This window comes from Pleurodeles waltl, chromosome 11 (genome assembly GCF_031143425.1).
Source record: "Pleurodeles waltl isolate 20211129_DDA chromosome 11, aPleWal1.hap1.20221129, whole genome shotgun sequence".
NCBI classification, from domain to species: Eukaryota; Metazoa; Chordata; class Amphibia; order Caudata; family Salamandridae; genus Pleurodeles; species Pleurodeles waltl.
The window spans coordinates 16280560-16303393 of NC_090450.1; the positions used below are offsets into that span (position 1 = coordinate 16280560).

At 47.8% G+C, this 22834-nt stretch overlaps 1 protein-coding gene and 1 long non-coding RNA gene across 11 annotated transcripts in view; one reads left to right on the forward strand and one right to left on the reverse strand.

Moving 5' to 3' along the window:
- The window catches only part of TNK2 (tyrosine kinase non receptor 2), a 372582-nt gene that overhangs the window by 261320 nt on the left and 88428 nt on the right, over positions 1-22834 (forward strand). For 9 of the 10 annotated variants that reach the window (XM_069212823.1, XM_069212824.1, XM_069212825.1 and 6 more), the window contains one exon: positions 19714-19908. The exons of the other annotated variant lie outside the window; for it this stretch is intronic. In XM_069212823.1, coding sequence (XP_069068924.1) covers positions 19714-19908 — 195 coding nt within the window. The remainder of the gene's footprint in view (positions 1-19713; positions 19909-22834) is intronic. 10 annotated transcript variants of the gene reach the window in all.
- Positions 13963-22834, reverse strand: part of LOC138265245 (uncharacterized) — a 142903-nt gene continuing 134031 nt past the window's right edge. The window contains exon 3 of the long non-coding RNA XR_011199319.1: positions 13963-14009. This is a non-coding gene — a long non-coding RNA (uncharacterized lncRNA). The remainder of the gene's footprint in view (positions 14010-22834) is intronic.

The window sequence follows — 22834 nt, forward strand, 5'->3', positions numbered from 1 at the left end:
TAATCCTTCAGACGTTAAAATGCCTACCATTGATTTTTTTGTAATTGATGCCATTCGATTTATTGCATATATGCAGGGCCACTGGAATTATGCGGCAGGGTGGGACCGAAGTATGAGGCTGTGTACTAAATTATGTGGCAAGAAAGGGCAAATTATGCAGCATATTTTGTGACAGTTTTGACTTATTATTTTGTCATATTTACACGTTAGCACTATCTGGGCAAAGGTTTCAGCTCATTGGTGTCAGTCTGACACCCAAATGCAGCAGAAAGATGATCAGTCAACGTTCTGTAAACGTTTTTCTACTGCGTTGAGCAAGAGCCCATGACCATTCGAGTTGATTTTGCTGCCACTCGAGTAGAAAACCTATGCGAGCAGCACCAAATCTGTTTGAACGGCAGCACCCACTGACCGCAACTGTGTGCGTCCGCAGGTGTTATAAAATGGCACCGGAAAACTCTTTGGTGACTGGAAATCGTGCCGGCGACTGGCAAATCTCACTCGCAAGGACACATTGTGGAGCCTCGCAAAGTTCCTGTAAAGATTGCAAGGCACGAACTGCAGAATAATTCCACCACACGCTGACTGGCAGAATTTTGGCAGGAACTTTGTGTTACAAACATAACACGAAGTTACCCAAATTCTGCCAATTCTGCCAAGGCCTAGTGTTGAACCCTCGCCATACGGACACTTGCCATAATAATGGGTCATAGTGCCATGATATGTCACTGCACTTGTATACCTGAATTCAGTGTAAACATATGGTGATCTCTGACTGAGCTATGTATTTTCCTGCATTAAGCCTGTTGACATATGTCCTAGACATAGGTACCACAGATAAGTTGGCACATGATGTGCCCTACGTGCGGGTGCCATGCATTGCCAAGTGAGTGCACAAGTCGCCCTAAATGTAAACGTACAATTTTAACATTATTATAGCGTTTACCATTTAAGTATAGGCAGATGTTATCACATATTTTATTGATACACAATTGATGAAAGGCTGGGTCAGCCCTGCTTTCTTTCATGCCACTGGACTGCATGCAATTCTTGCACCTCTGCAGCAGCCACTCAACCCACTAAGCTACGGCACTAGCTAACGAGAGATGCTGTTTACGATTGTGACTGTGAAGTGAGAAACGTGCCAAGGCAGGACGCAGGCTCGTACCCACTTGCCCCCTGGCACGGGCAGGCCCTGTGCCACTATCAACCAGTTCGCTGTTCTGGTCACTTCCGTGGCCCATGGCAGTGTTTCTAGGGCCGCTGCTTGTTGGCGTTGGCCTTGTTCTTTAGGCGCTGTTCTGTCACCATTAACAGGTTTTGCAACATACTGTTGTGTGAAAAGTCAGCCACATTGCACCCACCCCTCGTACCAAGGGTGTACATTTTGTTTAATTAAAAAACATTCATACTATCATAGTGCTATGGTGTAAATGTGATTTTTTTTTTCCCGTTTTTTCACATTTTGAACACCACAAGTCTCAGGTAATGGTTTGGAATGAAAGTATTTAACCCCTTAAGGGTGATACCCTGAAACCGGTCCCAAGATGCTTGTCTCTGGTCCAAGGAGGACCTGGCTTGGCAGTTCGGGCTGGACTGTTCCCATGGAAAGCAGGGTCGACTGAGTTTCATTTGGCTGAAAACAAACTGGGGTGACGTGGCGAGCAAAATAATGGATTAAACCCAGATCTGACACTGGGGGTGAGTGTTTGGAAAGTTTCAACACTCTGTCCATCATTTTATTTTTTGGTGTTGCTATTTGTGCCCTAAGTGGCAAGGGTATGCCCAGGCACGGGTCCCTTGCTTGGTGTGCCACTGGATATAGGCTAGCCTGGATGATGAGGGGCGATGCCCTGAAACCGGTCCCAGGATGCTGGTTTCCAGTCCAGGGAGGTCCTGGCTTGGCAGTTCGGGCTGGACTGTTCCCATGGAAAGCAGGGTCGACTGAGTTTCATATGGCTGAAAACAAACTTGGGTGACGTAGCGAGCAATATAATGATGGATTGAACCCAGATCTGTGACTGGGGTGAGTGTTTGAAAAGTTTCAACACTCCATCCATCATTTTATTTTGTGATGTTACCATGATTGCACTACCTTTGTGGTTTGGAGGACGTGAACGTCACGTCCTCGCAGTGTAGGCAGGGAATCCCCCGGTGCGTGCACAACAGGGATTTCCTTGTATGCCCTCACTTTGGGGTGCAAGGGCAGAGCTTCTCTTGCAGCCCATAATGCATTTTTTTTTCCAATTTAATTGAGGCGCAGCCCGCGCACGGATGCAGCTGAGACAAAGGCTCTGATTTCCTTTTCTTTCCTCAGGACAGAAGAGGTAAGAATCTCCTCTTTCCTGTATTTCCAGTAGTGCATCTCCCGTTGGATCCCTGCTCCCGGAGTGCGAAGGGCTGGAACCCATTCCATCGACAGCAGGAAAGAGGAATATGGACTGGAGAAGAGCGCCCGCTAGACAACTGGGCAATGCTCACTGGCACATCAGAGTGCGCTGGTCCTGTGAGCAGCAGGGTCTGCACTGATGTGCAGGGGTTGGGCGCCTGTCTAGAACTGGGGGTTCAGTCTAGGGGCCTCAAGTGGTCCTGGGGGCGCCAGGCTCTGGCCAAAAGAAGCATTATGCAGATAAATGTGCTTTGTTTTAAACAGAAAACAATTCATTGCATTTTCAAAAAGGTAACAGAACTTGACTGCAATGTTTAAATAAGTCTAGAAATGTTTAAACATTGCCATCTTAATAGAATAATTGTGGCAAATTCTGAGGTGGGCCCCAAATATTATTTTTTTTCCACTTGGGGGAGGGGCATGGCATTAGAACGTTTGAAAACCTCTGGTCTAGAGTGACACAGTGGGTGGAAAACTTCAGGTCGGAATTGCTACCCTGGGGGATTGCCAGAGTTTAAACTATTTCAAGCCTTCCTCCCATCACCTATTGTGTATTGATTGTTAAATCATGTCCTGTCTCCTTTCCGCAGCCGCCTCAGTGCAAAGCGTTCCTACTCTGGTCACCTCCTCCGGCCACCACCACACTGCACCCCTTTCACAGAACTGTACCATCAACACACACCATGCCAGCAGGGCGCATCCAGCACTGCCACCCACAGCTCACTCCCAGAGGCCCACACTTCACCTACGGTAGCCACATATCACACCCACTACAACACCCTGCCTTCCTCTTCATCAAGAGTCCATGAGTGCCACCAGGGGCGGTGCTAGGATCTTTGGGGCCCCGGCCAGAAAGGGGGTGTGCTGGTCCCCTCTGATTTGCATACAAGCTGACACATTCAGGGCTGTTTGCATCTCTGTGGATGGCCCTGCTGCTGCTTTATGCAGACCCCCCTGAGGTGCAGCCCACCCTCTCAGCCACCTAGAAGCACATATGTGACAGCTGATAAAGGGCTGAAGGGTGAGGTTGGCTTCTAGGCCGAGATGGTTAAAACTGCTGAGGCACTGAGCTGGGACAGTGGGTGTCCGGTGGTGCCCTGTGTGGGCAGAAGGGTGGGAGGTCTGATTGTGGGAGACACCTGCAGAATGTGTCTCCCTCAAGTGGGACCATGGGGGAGGGGCTCCCCTAGGCCTTGCTAGACCATAGCATCGAGGCCCAGGCGATGAGGGCCCCCTCCTCTGGGCACAAGGCAAGCAGACACCTTGATTTCAATGAATTGCTCAGGAGGGCTGGTGTTTGGAGGCCTGGGTGTGGCGTGCTGGTGCGGGGGTCCCATGTTGGTGGGCTGAGTGCGGGGCCCTGGACAGCTCCCCACGCTGCCCATGCCAAGTGCCGGCTCGGAGTGGCCCCATGACACCCATCCCTCCCGGGAGGGGAACCCTCTACCTGGGATAGGACAGGCTGTTTGGACCTGGACTGGGACCCTGTGGCATCAATGCACAGACCTTGCCTCGACTGCTGGATGAACGAACAACCCCACATCAGAAAGCTCAGCCCCCCTGGGATCTGCACCTCCACATTCTGGGGCCCGCCTTACCCCAGTCGGATACCTCAGCTGGATTTATTCCCAGGCGCCGAGTAGCAGTAATTGATGAATGCTCTTCTATATAACGACACTTTGACATAAGCTAACATTTGCTAGCTAAATGAACTTTTGTTTCATTTTTCTTTTACCAGAATTTTGTTTGGATTTTTGGCGACAGGAAATGTATTTGACAAGGTGCGGAAGGTCACTCGCTAGCGGGTGTAGCTGTGCGGAAACTTGTAAGAGTCTCTGATCCTTAAAGTTAGTTAATCGATTCCTGTCGGGACTGTAGAGACCAGGACTAAATCTGAAGGGGGTCGTGAGGCCTCTCCGCTTGTAGAAACTTGGCAACCTGTGCCCTCGCCACTGTACTTAGCACGTCACAGAATGTTTCATTTTTATTATCTTTAGTTTTTCACGGTTAACACGCAATAACCATACCTCCCCCTAAAAAAACAACTGATTCACTAAGGTACCAGAGGTGGTGGGAGTGGCATCACCCATCCTGTGACCCTTGACGTCATTACAGGGTCTTCCCTGGTTTCATCCTTCTATCTGATGAGGGTCGATGAGGTAAGAGCAGGGAGTGGAAGCTGCAGAAAGTAAACAGGGCTCTTGGGCTCCAGCCTGGGGGTAACAAAGGCGCCCGAGAGCAGGCGTGCGACCCGGCACACCTGCACATGGGCTCCGTGCCATGCCCAGGGCACGGTGAGGCCGCACCCGGGAGGGACTTCTTGGCGCTCGCCTCAGGACTGAGTCACATCCTGGAATGCGCTGACGCTGTGTTACTACACGCCGCCAGGAGCCGTTGTTACTCGCAGAAAGAAAGGGCCGGGGAAACCGGAGCCTTCCCCAAAAATGTGGCCCTGCCGGTCTGGGGTGCCTTTGGCAGAGGCAGGTGAACCGGAAGGGGGAGGGCTGGTGCTGAGTCGGCAGGAAGCCCCTCCCAAAGCAGCACTTTTCTGCACTTTTCCTTTCCTGACACCCTCCCCCGGGACCCCGTGTTCACAAGTGGAGCTTGGAAGATGCACCCCGGAGGCCGAGGCTTAGACTGTGCAACAAGGAGACCCCAGGTCTAACCCTGGCTCACAAACCCGACCAAGCGGTGTGACCCTCGGCAAGTACCTTCATCCTCCTGGCTTCAGCTTGGAGCGCTTAGAAGCTGGTTTGTTTTATGATGGAGCACAATAAGCGGGGGTCCTTCGAATAAACCTGGGGATGGAGGGGCAGGGAGCCATGGTGGGACCATCTATAATACGGAATAAAATACCCCCTTCTCAAACATTATAAGGATTCTCCTCACATTTCACTTTTCGACCGTCATACTATCCTGTCCCTGGCCTCATCTCTCCACCTCCCACACCCCCTATGACGGGACAGTGTTCAGGAACCTTAAAATGGAGGATGGGCCCCAAGCGCCTCGAAACACAAATGTTTCCGAATCGGAGGGCGCAGTTTAAAAGGTACCCCACCCTACATATAATGTACCCCACGCCCCAAGAGTGGGGGCGCCCTAGTGTGTTCCCGGTGCCACCAGGGCCCCACCTTTGACCCTCGGCCCCCGTGCAGCGCTGATAAAGCGCCGTGACTCACCCGCGCTCCTGTGTGCACTAGTGAGTCACATGCAGTCTCACCATGCCTCCTACGCACGGATCAGCTGCACCTCTAGGCGCTAGGCGCCCGTGAACCGGGCTTTAAACGGACGGAGCCGGCGAAGAGGCGACACCACCCGCTGCAGGTAGGTGCTATACACTGTGGACGTGTCCAGGTAGCGCCAAGAGTGCGGGATAGGGGTCAGAAGGCGCTGTAGTGCCCACAGCAACTCCCAGGGGGAGGGGAAGGGGGCGCTGGTTGCTGTGATGGGCCCGGCTTGAAAGCTGAAAAGCGCCATTCCTTAACTAAGGCCTCCGCCTTACTGTTTCTCGGCACTGTGGGGAACAGGAGAAACTCCGGGACCAGGTATCAGCAAACATGAACTCACTGAAACCTGCGACAGCCTAGCAGATGGGGCGGGAAAGGCTGATGTGCTGTAGAACTATTTTAAAAGCACATTACACATACTAAAGTCAAATCAGGTGTGGGAAACTCAACTTGTAAAAGTTGATTCATTCACATTTGAGAGTGGAGGTAGGTTGGCCAGAAGCATCCATGGATTCTAAGCACTACCAGGGTTTTTAGTTAACAAACGGAGGCATTCTGGAAGTTACTTAACTGGACTAACTCCTTATAACAAGGGTTTGTGAATTGAAATCTGTGGAGTGGTTAATACTTGTTTTCACCCCTGAAATGGCGCGGATCAGTCCTTGAGAGATGCCTGTGACTGTCCTGGAATAAAGTGAAGAGGCCCTGGATGGAACCGGGGTTCAGTAAGAGGAAGTATTGGTCATGCGGGGAAAATACGTTTACCATCTTAGTCAAAGTGATTTCCCCAAGGAGAGGCCAAGGATGGAATGGGCGGTGACCCTCCACTATAATAAGCACGCACAGTAGATAAATATTAAGTGAACATTAACCCCTTGGCTGCTGGGCCTCCTCGACAGCGCCCCGCCACCCCCCGGCCCCAGTACCGAGCCTCTTTTTTGGTGAATTGTTGTAGTTTTTTTTCTACATAAGGTATCAATGCCAAATTCTTTCCTCCTGGGGATTATAAAGGTACACAGGGTTTGTGGATTGCCCTGGCGAGGACAGAGAAAATAGGCAAAATATAGCAACATTTTGATTTGTTTTGGAGAAAAATAGGGGAAAAAGGTTCTCCAGCTAAGAGTGAGTTGTTTTCCCAAAAAATGTCACCCTCATACTGTTTGCTGTGCTAAAGTCATCATCTCCCCAGCTTTCAGTAACAAGCACAACTGAATCGAAAAACCTAATTTTGTGCCACAGTTTTGACATTTTTCTAAGAGGTATCCTATTTTTTTGTGCTCTCAGCCTCTACTTCCTGGAAACCAGCGTGAAACCCACGGGTGATCCAGAAAAGCTATAGATTTCTGAAAAGTAGAAAATTGTGAATTCAGCAAGGGGTCATATCTCTAGACCGCTGAAGGATTTGCCAAGGAAAATAACTGTTGAAATAAAGAAATATTGAAACTAAGAAGGGAAAAAATCAGGCATTTGTGACAGCGTTTGTATCTATAACTTTTTGTCACATTGGCCGATTGGCGAAAGCAATGTACCATTATGTCAGCTACACCCTTCTGGTTGCGAGATATTTAGGGGGTGTAGGTTCTCCAAGAACCCCAGGTACCCAGAGCCAACAACTGAACTGCACCGTACTGTGGTGTTTCGTTGAGTACTGCGTATGGACCAATTCTTACAGCGAAATAGGCAGAGTGAAAAATCTTTATCAAGGAAACTTATGCATTTCCGAAATGGGCACAATATATAGAGTTTAGGAGCAGTGGTTATTTCCGCATCTCTGTATTTGTGGGTACCCGTACTGGCCTTTGATTTGAAGGCTATTTTTTAAAATGACTTCTTCCTCAGACACTGGCTTACATTTGAAAGGCACAAATGCAGTGAAAACCAGTATGTAATAACACCTGTTCTACTATTCTATGCCCCCACAAGTCTCCCGATAAAAAACTTGTGTGGGTTAGACCTAGTGCCCGCAACAGGAAGCGTCCCAAAATGCACCATGGACGCAGCCCATTTTTCCATCGAAAACTGACCCTTTTTTTCCAATATGGGTATTTAAACCCCAGCTCCTCCAGCACCTAGGGAAGCCTAGCCAACATGTACATTTTTGTACATTTAACACCTAGGGGTATCCAGAATGGGCTGACTTGTGTGGCTCTCACCACATTTTTTTACCCAGAATCCCTTGCAAACCTCAAACCTTGACTAAAAAGAACACATTTTCCTCACATTTCTGTGATGGAAAGTTCTGGAATTTGTGGGAAGCCACAAACTTTCTTCCATCCGGTGTTCCTGCAGGTCTCCCGATAAAAATGGTACCTCACTTGTATGGGTAGACCTAGTGCCCGCGACAGGAAATGGCCCAAAAAACAACATGGACGCAGCACATTTTTCTACTGAAAATGACCCTTTTTAGAGTCGAGCCTGCGTCGCATGCGCTTGCGAGACGCTTAAGGAGTTAGAAAAGGGCTCGGAGCCCCGTTCACGTCACATCAGTTGTTTTTCATTGGTTCGTGGGCTTGCCTGTTAAAATCTGCTTGCTTTCGTTAGTGGAAGGCATGCATACGTCATGCCTTTTCTGGTGGTTAGCCCTCCTCGAGCGCAGCGACCAAGTACTGAAAACATGCGAGGCTCGCTGTTTCCCGTCAGGTTTGTGGACTACTTTTTATCTTTTGTTCGCAGCGCAATCTCACTTGGCAGTAGTCAAGCGCTTTGCGTAACATCGACGATGTTACATAGTTAATTGCACTTTTGCTGGTTACGTAGATAATTGCACTTATGCCGATAGGTTTCATTACGAGTGAACTGTAGCAGCGTGATCGCGCTGTTTTTTTCTTTCAATGTGGAAAGAAAAATCCGGTTGGGAGTTTACAACTGCTAGTAGCTGTAACTCAGAGAAATGCAAGATCCTAGTGCATTGCAAATGCTTGTTTCAAATGTGGGTTGCTCAAGATTTTGGACCCTACGTCAGCCGGGACCTTGGGAAACCTAGCCAACCTTGCATTTCTGAAAAGTAGACACCTAGGGGTGGCTGGCATCATACTTTCTGTCCCAGAATCCCCTGCAAACATCAAACTTTGACTAAAAATAAGACATTTTCTTCAAGTTTCTGTGATGGAAAGTTCTGGAATCTTCAGGGAGCAACACACCTCCTTTCACTCGGCCCATCCATTGCTCGAAGACCTAGTGCCTGCGACAGGAAATCCCCCAAAACCCATTGTAGAGAAATCAAAATGATCTATCACAAAATGACCAGGTTTTGCAAGGAGGCGCCTGCATTTTTAGTCCCGGGCTCGGCGGCCATCTAGGGAAACCTACCAAACTCAGACTTTTCAGAAAACTAGACACCCGAGGGAGTCCAGAGAGGTTTGACTTACGGAGATCGACCAAAGTTTTCTTACCAAGAATCCTCTGCAAACCTCAAATTTAGCTAAAAAAGTCTCATTTTCCACACATATTTGTGTGGGAAAGTAGTAGGTTGACTGGACCGGCTCAAATTTCCTATCCCTCAGCGTTCCCCCAGGTCTCCTGATAACAATGCTACCCTTCTTATGTGGGTGGGCCAAGTGTTTGCAACAGGGAAGGGCCCAAAATGTACAATGGTGATAATGATAACTAAGGTGGGTGTACTGATTAGCCCTGGGTCGGCAGCCATGTCAAACCCTGACATTTCTGAAAAGTAGACATCAAGGGGAGTCCAGGGAGGTGTCGCTTGTGTGGATCCCCCAAAGTTTTCTTACCCAGATTACCCTGCAAAGGTGAAACGTTGAATAAAAGTACTATTTTTCCTGGTGTTTCTGTGAAGTAAATGGCAGGAATGTGCAGGGATCCACAAACTTCCTACCACCCAGCCTTCCCTCACCCGTCCCGATAAAAATGCCACTCGACTGGTGTCCCGGGCCTAGTGACTGGGGCAGGAATGGATCGCACCAGGGTCAGTGGTGTAGTCTTTGCTTCATGTTTTTTGATACCCTTCACAACCCTGGGGTGGTGCAGTTGCTCCCCTCCCAGGGGCAAACTATTCTTTTATTTAAAAAAATAATAAAACTAATGCCGGGGGTGGCACTTACAAGAGAGCCAACACCCCCCCCCCCCCCCCCCCCCCCCATAAACAATCCCTGGTGTCTAGGGTCAGTTTCACCATCCACCGCCTTTTTTTCTCCCACTGGAGTTGGGGAGGATACTCACATGCTCTTCCGATGCACTCCAGTGGGGAAACTGTGATATTAGCTCGCCTCATGGCACAGTGATGTCACAGAGGGGAGTGGGGTGGTTTGGGGGGCGTTCTCCTGTTCTTTGCTTAGGAGAATTCTTTAAAGCTCTCCCTGGTGATGGTCAGCGGCCATCAGACGCACCAGGGAGGATGTGTGTGACGGAGATTGGCCGTCACGTGCTCTGAAGGGGTTAAGCCTGAATCAGCACAGCACCCAATAAATAGCAACCATCCATCCATCCATCCAGCCGTTCATCTGGCCTTCATTCCCAAGTCACTTTTTCATTTGTGTGCAGGTAAGAAAGACTTGTGGGAGCAGGGCAGCATTGAAGATAATGCAGAATGTGACAGCAGGTCATGACCACTACCCCTATCCGCTCTGCCCATTCCCTGTCTGTTCATGACACGCAGGCAGTACATGGTCTCCAGCTTTACCTTTACAGCACTGTAATTCCCATGAGTATTTAGATGGGACTTTATTAGGTTATCTAGCAAGAGTACCACTGTCCTCAACCGCTCTGCCCATCCCCCGCCTGTCTGTGATACATGGGCCCTCTGTAGCCTCAAGCTCAGTTTTAGTACTATTGCTGGCATGCTTCTTTATACAGGAACTGTTTAAATTCATGTAATTCTCTGTATCTTCTACCCGGTCTGCTGGGACGCCTTGGTACACAGTCACTGATCATGTTGTGCAGATATGGCTCAGTGTTACTCCCAAGACATCTCTCTGGTGTACCTGCTCTGGTGTCTGGTCCGAGGGGTACACTTTCGTGCTGTGCTAGGCACTCAGTTATAATCATCCATACATGCCCAGCTGTGCGCCCCAACACTCAGACATCTTCAGGCACCATTCTCCTCTGCCACCGATACCTGACTAGTGCCCAGAGCGTGCCAGGAATTTCCCCCATCACAAAGTAATACTTGGGTATCCTCATATTTAACACAAATCTTTTAGCAAATATCAGAGCATCCTTAGATTTCACACAGATCACTTCCTAATCTCCCTGCAGGAGCCTGACTAGACTGACCAACTCACTCCGGGCCACTTCGGACCTTGTCTCCGGTCTAGAACTTTTCACCTACAAATCATTGATTTCAGGTCTGTTACTCTGATCAGTTCAGTAGAAGCAAAGAAAGACTACAACACCCAGAATGCATTAGGCTAGCACACAAAATTCAGGCCTGTATAAAGTGCCCATGATGGCTGTGAGGGAGGTGATACCCCATAAACCTAACCCAGGGGTCAGGCCACAGACACAGTAAGTAAGTGGTAGCCCAGCTCATTGTTGGTTGTGACATTTGTTCCCCAGATTTCAGTGCCCTTTGTCTTTGAGCAATGGATGGGCTTAGAGAATTAAGTCTTCAGTGTCCTACAAAGAGGTGAAGGATTGAATAGGCATTTTCACTCCATTTTTTTTGCCTACTCGGGTTTGGTTTTCTCAGTGAAAGGGCTAAAGTCAAAGAGTTTGTGAAGCCTGCCTCCATCTGTCCATCCTGTCCTGTGTCCGTTTGTCAGTAGCCTCCATTGTTCTGTGTCTGACTGTCTGTGTTTTTGATTGCATGTCTCTGTGTACTGTGTGTGCCTGGGTGGCTGCATGTCTGTCTACCTGAAAACCTGTATCTCTGTTCCTTTGTATGTGTGTGTGTTTGTGTGTCGGTATGCTGGTATATACTAGAAAAACCTGTCAAAAACATTGACAAAGCCATTAGATCTCGCATGAAGTGAAACTATTGGCTTTACCAATGCTTGTTCTGGAGTCTGCTTCCAGATCCACAGTCCCGGGCCCCCCATCCCTTATGCGAAGGTGCTGCAGAGAGCACCTCGCACACTGATGGGGTCAGGCTAGGGGTACAGTGGCTTCTAGCCTCCCCTAGGTCTCCACCCTGCGTCCATGCCTCTCTGAGGAGACGGGTTATAGATCAGGACACTTCAAACTGGAAGGACCCCCTAGGGCGGCCTCAGTGATCCCAGGGGGCGCCAGGCTCTGGCCAAAAGAAATATTGTGGTAATAACAGGGCTTTGTTTTAGGGTGAAAATAAATGAGCAGCAGTGAACCGTTCTGTAATTAGCCATCGCTAACACGTTGTGTCATTTATATCCAAGCAGGGAGTATGTGCCAAAAGGGAAGGACTTCAAATACTCTTCAAAACCCCTACCCCACCCTCACTTCTAATAATCACACTGTGGGTACTTTACCACTTTTGTAAGGGCTGCCTGGCCAGAATAGGATGTTTGGCAGCCTGTACTTGATTGCATTTTTAAAACAGTAACAGAACTTGACTGCAATGTTTAAGTAAGTCTAGACAAATTTAAACATTGCAAATTTAATAGAACAATTGTGAAAAATTCAGAGGGGTACCCTGATGGTTATTTTTCTCTCACTGGGGATGTGGAAAGCGGCATTAAAAAGTTTGAAGACCACTGTTGTAGATAGTTTCTGTGGCTTAGGCACTCGGGGTCCTACAGAGCAGTTGATCTGTCTCGTCCTCGGGGGTCTCCAGGATGTCTTCTTGCTCAGGGCTCACCTCTGCCATGACCTCAGATCTTGGATGATGGTGCAGAACTGACTTTACAATGAGTTCTCCATAAGCTTCATTGGGTGGTTGTCAGGGGTACCGCCAGGGGGTGGTGTTTGAGGAATAGAACAGCAGCACCACAACCTTGCTCTACCCTGGACAAGCAAGGCGGGATGTGCTCACCCTCTTTTAAGAGAGGTGGTACAGTCCACCCCCCAGGAGACCATCTGTTGCGATGACAAACAGTTGGATGTCAGTCACATGAAGCGTCTGTAGACCAAGGCGTTCATTCAGAGTTTGACCATGCGGAACTGGCTGAGCCCTAGCTCTGAAACACAGGTGGTTCGGCTGCCACACTTAGAGGTTGGTAATTGCAGATACTCTGCCATTGGAGCCTGTCCTGGCTCCACCAGATGTCAGTCAACGGCGTTGGCCAGCTCTCGCCGGGGTCAACCCATTGATGCCTTCCCTGTTGATACTGTTTTTGGCTTTTTTTGCAGTTTTATATAGGGCGAACTCAACCCAAAGGTATTGGAGCACATTGCATACGTTCCAGGTACATTACACAAGGACACATTCATGTTTTTGGTAGCACGGGGAGATGAAGTGATTTGCCCAGAATCACAGAATGTTGAGCCGATGCTGAGACTTGAACCTGGTTCCCCAGCTCCGAGGTCGGCATCTCCGGCCCTAACGCTACAAGGTTCCTTCGATGCATCTGGTCTCTGCCCTGGTCTGAGGCACAACCGGGCAGTGCAAACAAACGAAACCCACAAGCGGTAGAAGTCATGACGCGCCAAGGTCATTGATTTTTTGTTTTTCAGAAATAAACTCCAACTGACTAAAAGGCAGACCTGCTCAGGTATCGGCTCTGCCGCTAGTTCATCCGGGAGAACCTTAGGCAGAGATCTCCACGGCACAGTCTGTTCTCTAACTGCGGCGAGCGGTCCTTAGATCGGAGGCGCGGGCCAGGCCACCACCACCTCCCAGAAACTAGGGTTCCAGAGAGTGGGCGAACTTTGTGCGACACAAAAAAAATTAGATAACATAAGAACCTGCTTCGTTTTCTGCGTTTTAAATAGAGGGCTTTGTCTTAGTGAAAGACAAATTATTTTGTATTTATTTTTGCAAGTTTGGTCATTATTTTGAACAGCGATCGGATATACTTTTATTCCTTGTCCACATAAAAAAAACCCATATATATATATATATATATATATAGATAGATAGATAGATAGATAGATAGTGAAAAAAGGCAGTAGAGAGCTCTGACGGGTCACATTAAGCCCTGACATCTTGTACGTCATTTGAAGAGAGATATAAACATTTAATGATTTAGATTTCTGTTGCGTTTGGTTATATATTATACGTCATATTAATTAACAAATTAATTAATATAATAATTAATGATACAATGACATGTTTTACAGCAAAATAGTTGAACATTAAATTAAAGTTGGGAATTTTCTAACCAGCTGGAAACAGTCCCAGGTACCTCAAATCTTTGCAGTAGTGTAACCCCTGCAGACAGGCGCTGAGCACCGGCGGGAGATGGTCCCACACTCCACTGTGATGCTCTACATAGACGCGCGTTGATCTGCGTGGAATCTGAGGGAATGGCGCCCCCTTGTGGCCGCCGGTGTTTTCGCAGTTCGCTTCTCTTCGCGGTTCACTGCAGATGAGACGCAGAGATATTTTTATATAAATATGTTCGAGGCTTCGTCGCTCAGTTTGCACAAGAACGCTCCACTTTATCCACCAATGCGGAATATGAAGGCTTTTGGGCAAAAGCTGGAACAGTCGTTTTGACAGCATTAATTCTGATTCTTTTGTGAAAAGTGTAAGAATTTCAGTATCATCAGGGCCACTGGAATTATGCGGTTTTGTGGCCGCGGCGATTTTGCATAATTATAGATTTGATTTGCACATAATCTATCACCTGCCGCATAATCTGCAGGTTTTAACAAAAAAAATTGTTTGTAGCTCAAACAGTTCAAAAGTTACTAAAAAATACAGTGACGTGGGTTACCGCACAGTGAAAGGCCCTTTCCAACGCTGGACTGGTCACTTTTCTGTTGCTTATTGCTAAATTTTGGTGTTAAATTGGTCCTGATGGTGTGCAACCAGTGCCAAAACCGTGTTACCAAGTTTAAAAATGACGAAATATTGAAGTAAAACTATTACAAAATGTGGCACATTATGAGGCATAACTTGCCTTTTCTTGCAGCATAATTTACTCAACCCGCTTCATAATTTTGCCCTCTCCTGCCGCATAATTCCAATGGCCCTGAGTATCCAATGCAAGAATCATTTCTTTCTTTGCAGACTGTGTGAAATTCAGTTTCTTTAGAATCTATAGATGTGAAGGCCTTAAACATTGATGCAGATACCATTTAGACGGGAAGGGGGTAGACGCCGCCCGAGTCCAACCTTAGCACCTGCAGCTAATAGAAAACATTGTCATTGAGTGACCATGAGCGTCCAAAATATCAGTAGTACCAGACGTGACGTCATTCGCCCTTTGACCTCGACTGACCCCGCGGGGTTGACCTCTTGTCCCAGCCTACACCCCTCATTAGCCTGCCCTTAGATGGTGACTCCAATATTGGAAGGTGTTGCTTGAAGATTGAACTGTTGATAATTCACCATTTCAGTCTTTGAACTGTTGCCTAAGAGTTCAGATACAAATCCAAAGTGTTCCCAGTTGAGAGTATCTGATGATTATCTATCACCAAGGGTGCAGTGCTCCAGTCCTGGCTTTTCTGTTACAAATTAGTGTTTTCACATGTGCTCGTCTGGTAGGATCAGCTCATTACGATTGGGCTACTTATTTGTATAGCGCCGCGCACACCAAAGGGATTGTTGGCGCTATTGTGTAACATGCAGCTGAGAATGGAGATAAAGCTAGGGGTTGTTGATTTAAATAGGAATGTTTTACAATTTCTCTGAAAAGGCGAGGAGTTTAACTGAACAAGTACTGCAACTCCCAGAATGCATTGGTTCGTTAAAAGCAGGACTGGAGCACTGCGTCGTTGACTCAGAGTCATGTGGTAAGCTTATACTCACGTGGTAACCTTACTTCCAAAGCACTTGATCAGAAAGTGCAGAGAATGGTTGCCTACATGTTACGGTACAAACTGTAGAAATATTTAAAAAATCACAAATATTCGACTTCCCAAAGTCGTACCTCACTATTTCATCAAGGTCAGTGTGTACGTATAGGTGTAAATATGCCATTCTGAGACCACATCTGCTCACCTTAACAAGGCAGTGCAGTCTCATGTTCAGGGTTGATATCAGAGCTTTAAGAGCATAAAAAAAAAATGTGAGGTCTATTCAAGGGGTGTGGCCTGTATAATGAAGGGCGTGGCTTAAAACATGTACGCTAAAAATCTGTGCTTAGCATAGTGTGATGTCCGACTGGCATTTTGCTGCTTCTTCCTGTCGGTGTATCAAGATATATAACAACACAAGTAACATTACACCTACTACAAGCCAGGACTATTGGCTTTGTCAATGGTTGTTAGTTACATAAGATAAATAAGTGACAACTGTAGGAAAGTACCCTGTGTTTGGAAAGGTTACTCCACACTTTTTGCATGCTGTCAGTGTGTTTTGACTGTGCACACTAGGATCCTGCTAACCAGGACCCCCGTGATTGTGCTCTCTCCCTCTACATTTGGTTGGCTCAGGACTTAGCACACCCCACAATAGGCATACTGGCGCCCCAGTGTAAGTCCCTAGTATATGGTACCTAGGAACCCAGGGCATTGGGGCACCAGGGGTTCCCTATGGGCTGCAGCATGTATTGTGCCACCTATGGGAGCCCATGCAGAGTGTATCTTCAGGCCTGCCATTGCAGCCTGTGTGAAAAGGTGCATGCACCCTTTCACTACAGGTCACTGCACCAGGTCACTGTAAGTCACCCCTATAGTAGGCCCTCCTTGCTCAGAGGGCAGGGTGCAGGTTCCTGTGTGTGAGGGCACCCCTGCATGAGCAGAGGTGCCCCTACAAACTCCAGCACCATTGCACTGGACTTTGTAAGTGCGGGGAAGCCATTTTATGCGTGTACTGGACATAGGTCACTCACTGCCTGTCCAACTACATAATGGTAACTCCGAACCTAGGCATGTTTGGTTTCAAACATGTCGGAATCATACCCCAGTACTGTTGTCAGTATCGGTTGTATGATTCCATGCACTCTGGGGGCTCCTTAGAGGACCCCAGAATTGCTCCTACTAGTCTTCTGGGGTTATCCGGGCAACCCGCACTGCTGCCACCCCTCAGACAGGTTTCTGCCCTCCTGCTGCTTGACCAGCTCAGGCAGAGGAAGGCAGAACAAAGCATTTCCTGTGGGAGAGGGAGTAACACCTGCTTCCATGGAAATAGTAGCCTCCCTTAGCCACCCGTATGCTATGAAAGGCACATGTGGTACCCTCCTTGCATAAACCAGTTTGCACCAGCCTAGGGACCCCCAGTCCCTGCTCTGGAATGAAACTGGACAATGGAAAGGGGAGCGGCCACTCCCCTCCCATCACCACCCTAGGGGTGGTGCCCAGAGCTCCTCCAGGTGGCCACTTGATTCTTTCACCTTGAATCCCAGGATGTCAGAGAACACTGGGAGCATCTAGGTGGCCAGGTCAGGCAGGTGACGTCACAGCCCCCTCCTGATAGGTTGTCACTCTGCTAGGGGCCAATCCACCTTCCTGGGCTATTTAGGGGCTCCCTCAAGGGTGGGTCCTGAGATTTGAAATGTAAGATTCCTGCATCGTTTACTTCATCTTCTGGCCACCAGGACTGCAACTGGACCCTCCAGGAACCGACAATTTGCAACTACAGCTACGACTCTGCACTTCAACATTGTTTCTCTGGCTCCTTCCTGCAACATTTCCCCAGCTGTGCATCCTCTAAGAGTGAGGAGCCTTCAGCCTGCACAAGAAGCAAGAAGGAATCTCTGTTGGAGTGAGGGAGTCACTCCCCTGCATTCAACAGCACCAGCTGCAACCACGACAGGCTGCATGGATCTTCTCTCCTCCTGAGTTGCTTGGATCCTGAATCACAGGTGGTGTTCTGGAGTGGTCCCCTCGGTCCTCTCTACCTCCTGGTCAACTTGGGAGATGGTAAGCCCTGGCCTGTCGTTGCAGGGCAGTACCCCTGTGCACCTCAACTCTTGCAGCTACCAGGGCTTGTTTGTGCCTCCTCCAAGGGACTTTCAGGCTCCTTGCAGCCCCAGCACTTCTTTCTGCAAAGCACAGTCTCCTGCCTGCTGCTCCAGCGACGTGGGACTCCTCTTCAGGTGTGCTGCGGGGGCCTCACTGAGACTCCTGTGCCTGCTGCCTCCTACTCTTGTGACTCTCCCAGCTGCTGAGGGTCACCCCAGACTCCCCTCCTTGGGTCGTGTTCCCTGGACCTTGCTGGCCCTCTTCAGCCTTGCAAACCTTCTTCTCCAACTCTTGCACTTGCCAAGGCTTGTTGGTGGTTTTCCAGCACCACTGACTGACTTCATAACGACTGCCGACGTGGGACATCACTTGCATTACTTCTCGTACTCTTTTTCTGCTCCTGTTCTGCACTGCTGACCTTCTCTGTTCACAGTCGACCTGGACCTGCATCCACCGAAGGGTGGGTAGTGGCCCCTGCCACCACCAGACACTCCAACTCACACTGGACTTGGTACCCAGTCACCTTTGGTTTCTTCCAGTCTTGTCTGGGTCTTGCACAATCCTTTTCCAAAGTCCTTCAGTTGGGTTTGGGGAAAACCAGGTACTTACCTCTTCTCTCCTGGTCGCAAGGGGTCACCCTGGTACTTACCTTTTGGGGTTCCTAGTTCCTCTAGCTCCCTTCTCCTGAATCCACATCCTTGGGTGGGGGACTGCCTTTCGCATTCCACTTTAGTACATGGTTTGGCTCTCCCCTAGGGCCCTCACTGATTGCTATTGCTTTTACCAATGCCTATTGCTTTCAATGTTATTTTATGATTGGTAATGTGTATATAATAGTGTGTTTACTTACCTCCAGTTGGGGCATTGCATATAAAGTATTTGTAGTATTTGTGTTACTATAATAAAGTACCTTTATTTTTGTAACACTCTGGTTCTTTCATGTGTGATAGTGCTGTGTGACTATGGTGGAATTGCATAAGCTTTGCATGTCTCCTTGATAAGTCTTGGCTGCTCATCCACAGCTACGTCTGGAGAGCCTGGCTTCTAGACACTGACTGCACCTCACTAATAGGGGATACCTGGCTCTGGTATAGGGTGAGAACACCATAGGTGCTCACCACACACCAGGCCAGCTTCCTACAACAAAAATTGCTTATTTATATAAAATATTGAAAAAATGCTTCAGATCTGAAGTGATGAGACTATGAAAGAACTGTAACAAGTCTCTTTCGAGTTGCATGAAAGGCGTTGAAGGGCGGTTCCACTGCAGAGTTAATATATTTTTTTACCCAGAGGGTGAGAGCAAGAACGGAGAGACTGATAGGGACCCGTTTCAGCACCTGCTTTTCAGAACTGCCGGGCTGAGTACCAGCAGGACCCGGCCCACTTAAAGCCCTGGTTGATAATAAAACGTGGATATTGTGATTCCACCCTGAACAGGCAAACCATGTCCACTTCAAAGACCGTGGTTGGTTTGCTTTGGTGTGGCCCTATGTGTCATGCGTGTCCATTTGTAAGTAACCGGTGAATGACGTTTTGCCTCCACATTTTGTTAATGAAGTTTGACACCTCATGCTTCACAATCTTGGCAAAGTTTCCAAAGGACATAAAAAAAAGACCAGGAAGATAATCTCACAAGAGTAGACAGCAGAAAAACATCTCATCATACTTCACTTTTAGTGAAAGCATTGTCACGCAGAAAAAGATTTAATTGGAAGATTTGTGAGCTAAATGTTTTTGGAAACAAAAAGCTGTCACCTAGCTACTTTAGGCAAAGTTTTCTAAAATTCCATTGTAAAATTTCCAAATGTCCCAAACATTTGAAGTTGAAATTGAAAATGTGCCCACACTTCGCTGGTGACTGTGAGTGAATGCACTGCAGGTTTGTGTGCTGGTCCCCAAGGCTGCATCTTCCCAGTGTTGTTGGATGCTTGTTATTACAGAGCGCCAAGAAGCTCCAGGATATGCTGTGCTACATAATATCATTTTAAATTACATAACTTTGGATAGACGTTGGTGAGTTGCATGGGGGAAGTTCTTCAATAAACACAAGATTTGTGGGGGTCCTGGATTCTGGCCCCGTGGGGACCTTGCCATCGCCCCTCCACCCTCATGGTCAGATGAACCCAAAGCCACTCCTGCTCAGATGGTTTCTCAATTTTCGTTTGTATTTGTATCTCCTTTGCAATAATCAGGCCCTCTTTTGTTTCTCAGGGCTGAGATTTATTGGTGGAGGGGTCAGAATAAGCGGACCCTTAAGGTGGGCCAGTTCCCCCGAAACACGGTGACCTCCGTGGCGGGGCTGTCGGCCCACGACATCAGCCGCCCCCTTAAAAACAGCTTCATCCACACAGGCCATGGAGACACCAACCCTGAGCGCTGCTGGGGCTTTCCAGATAAAATCGATGAGTAAGCCGTAATCTTCATTCTTTTGGTTTCTTTCACCTTTGATTTAGCATTTTATCATTTTTGCACGGATAGAACATCTCTCCTTCAACTTTATTCTTGCTTTAATCATTAAAGCTGTCTCCCTCTTCTCTGCAGAATGTTTTCTCCTTCTCTTCCCTCCTCTCCCTCACTATTCCTCTCTCTGCCTTTGGAGCTTGGCATCTTTTTATAGGTTCACTTGGTTTTCATTATCCTGCCCCCTGTCCACATTTAAAAACAGGTTGTTGTCGCCACCTGTGCACATAGATTCTGACCATGGCCGGGCACCCTGTGCCGGTGTCTGACACAGCATCGACTACCACAATATCATCTTTGTTGTGGGGAAAATATCACCTAAGAATATCATTTTTAAAAAGTTTGTTCTATGTATTTTTTTATATCATCTACATTTCCATTATGTAAAATTACTCATTTTTGTATATACACATACATGTAGATAATATAATAATAAAATAAGTATGACATACTGAAAACATAACTGCATGCTTAACCCCAGCCCTGAAACTAACTCCTAACCTTAACCCTAAACCCAGTCCAGAACATAACCTTTAACTCTAAACATAACCCCAGTCCAAAACCTAACCATAAACCTAACCCTAAACATGATCCCAATCCAGAACCTAACCTTTAACCCTAAACATAACCCCAGTCCAGAACCTAACCATAATCCTAACCTTAACCCTAGATATAACCCCAGACCAGATATTAACAGATGCATCCATAGTAGGTTGGAATGCTCTCCTCGGGGGCGCTTCGGGCTCATCACGTGGATGGGGCGCGACCTTCTTTCATCCATTGTTACGGTATGTCCATGTCAAAGTCAGGGATATACGAGCGTGTTCTACACCGGTCTTCATCAATGATTCACCTGCCACATACAAAGCGTAACACAAACTCAGAGAGAAGTTAGGTTGCAGATGCAGCCCCCGATAAGCTGTTGAAGAATGACCCCAATGATACTTATTAGGTGGCAGAAAATCACTGCTCAGCGCCTTCTCCCTCGACCTTCTGTTTGCGGCAGGAGTAAGGGGCGTGGGGATTTAGGGGTGTGTTTCTGGAGGTTTGATCTTGGTGAGACAGCGCTCAGATGTGGCCAGTCGTTGCCACGGTTACTGCACAGAGTAGCAGGTGCCTCCCGGTGACCCAGGAGGAGCACCTCTGGAGATGTGGGATGGACTCCGTCTGTGAGATTTGCAGTTAGAGCAGCAAGTGTTAGGATCTACGACAGTGAACGAAGGCGCTGGGGCAAAGCAACCGCAAAATTTACTCTTATGCGATACACATCTTCCCATTCTTAATCCCTCTGATTTGTCCAGTGAGAACTCTGTGCCTTTTACAGCACAGATGATGGGAATAGATCCAAGGATTGTTTATTTTATCACAGAGAAATATCAAAAAGATGTGTAACACCAAAGCTTTATCGCAACTCAGCACCCCAAAGGTAAAATATAGACTCATATTCTTAAAAAAAGTACACCCCAGAGTTACTGCTAGACTCTTCACAGTCCTTATCTATGGGTAACTGTAGAGCAAGTTCATAACTGTTCCCCCACCGGGACGGTGTGAAGACCATTGAAGACTGGCAACTGTTTTCCGCGCACGGAGTTTAGCTTTAAGCTGTGGCACTCAACTGAGCACATAGCCGGACTCAAAAAAACTCTACAGAACTTTAACTCATGAGTGGTGCCTGAAAACAGGGAAATGTGCTGCATTGGTTGATTTCTGGAGTACCTTCTGCAAGGCTCATCCACCCAAACAGGAAGTCGGTTGACTAACAACGATGGATGTGTGTGGCTGTTTATCGGCGGCCTGCCTAGGATGGGCACCCGCTCTTGCACGAGCAACAAACTCTGAGATGTTCCCTCGCGCACCTCCAAATCCTCCCCGCTACTCCATGCAGAGCATGCAACTCCAAGGAAGGTCTACGCCTCAGCAGAATAGACTACTCGCCTGCAACATTGTATCCAGATTTCTACCTTGCAGTCTCACCCATCCCTCCCTTTGGAAGATACAACGTTCTTGCAGTGCTTCGAAGGAATTAAAAACTCCCATATAGCTTCTCGAGTAACCTTCAGCGCCAGAGTCTGTCTGCAGCTACTTCCGCAGACAAAACCGCCTACTTTTTAAATGTAAAAATTACTATTCCAGATCCAACTTCAACGTAGCACAATAGAGATCCTCTGAGTGTGGGTCTGTAAAGGATGCCAGGCCAAGAACTGCTTATGGGAACTTGCTTTTCTCTTCTATATCTTTCTCTCTCTTCTCCTTCGCAGTCCCATGTTTCTCTTTTCCTTTTGTTTTCTGCTGCTCTTGCACTCACTCTCTCTTCTGCGTCTGTCCCTGCCCCAGTTTCTCTCTTCCCATCTCCTTGTTCCCCTTGTCTTCCCGAGGTTGCTTTCCTCTTGCTTTCATTTGTGCCCCCGCTCTTCCGTTCTTCCTTTGTTACTCACTTAATCTTTTCCGTATCACCTTGCAGATGTTTCTTTTGCTCGTTCTCCACTTCTCTGAAGCTCCCTTTTCCCTTATCATTCCTTTTCTCGTGATTGTCCAAGCCTCGAGCTCTTTTCTATCTCCTTTTTCGACCCTGAGTTTTGATATATTTCCCTCTCTTTGTCTCCATTTGCCCATCACTTATGTTCTCGTTTGTTGCTGCAGCAGCCTGACCCCCTCAGCCATGCATGATGTTTGGCTGTCCCCGGCTAGTTTCTGCCCTTCGGCATGGGAGCTGGGTTAGTTATGGTACAAAACACGTTGTGTCCAATATTGTGGCTTCTGAGTCTACCTTCCAAGGGTTGTTTCCAAGGGTTGTTTTGGGCTCTCATTGTGGGGCAGATAAAATGAGGACCGGCTCTTAGCGTGATCGTCAATAATAGCCCTTGTGAGGCTA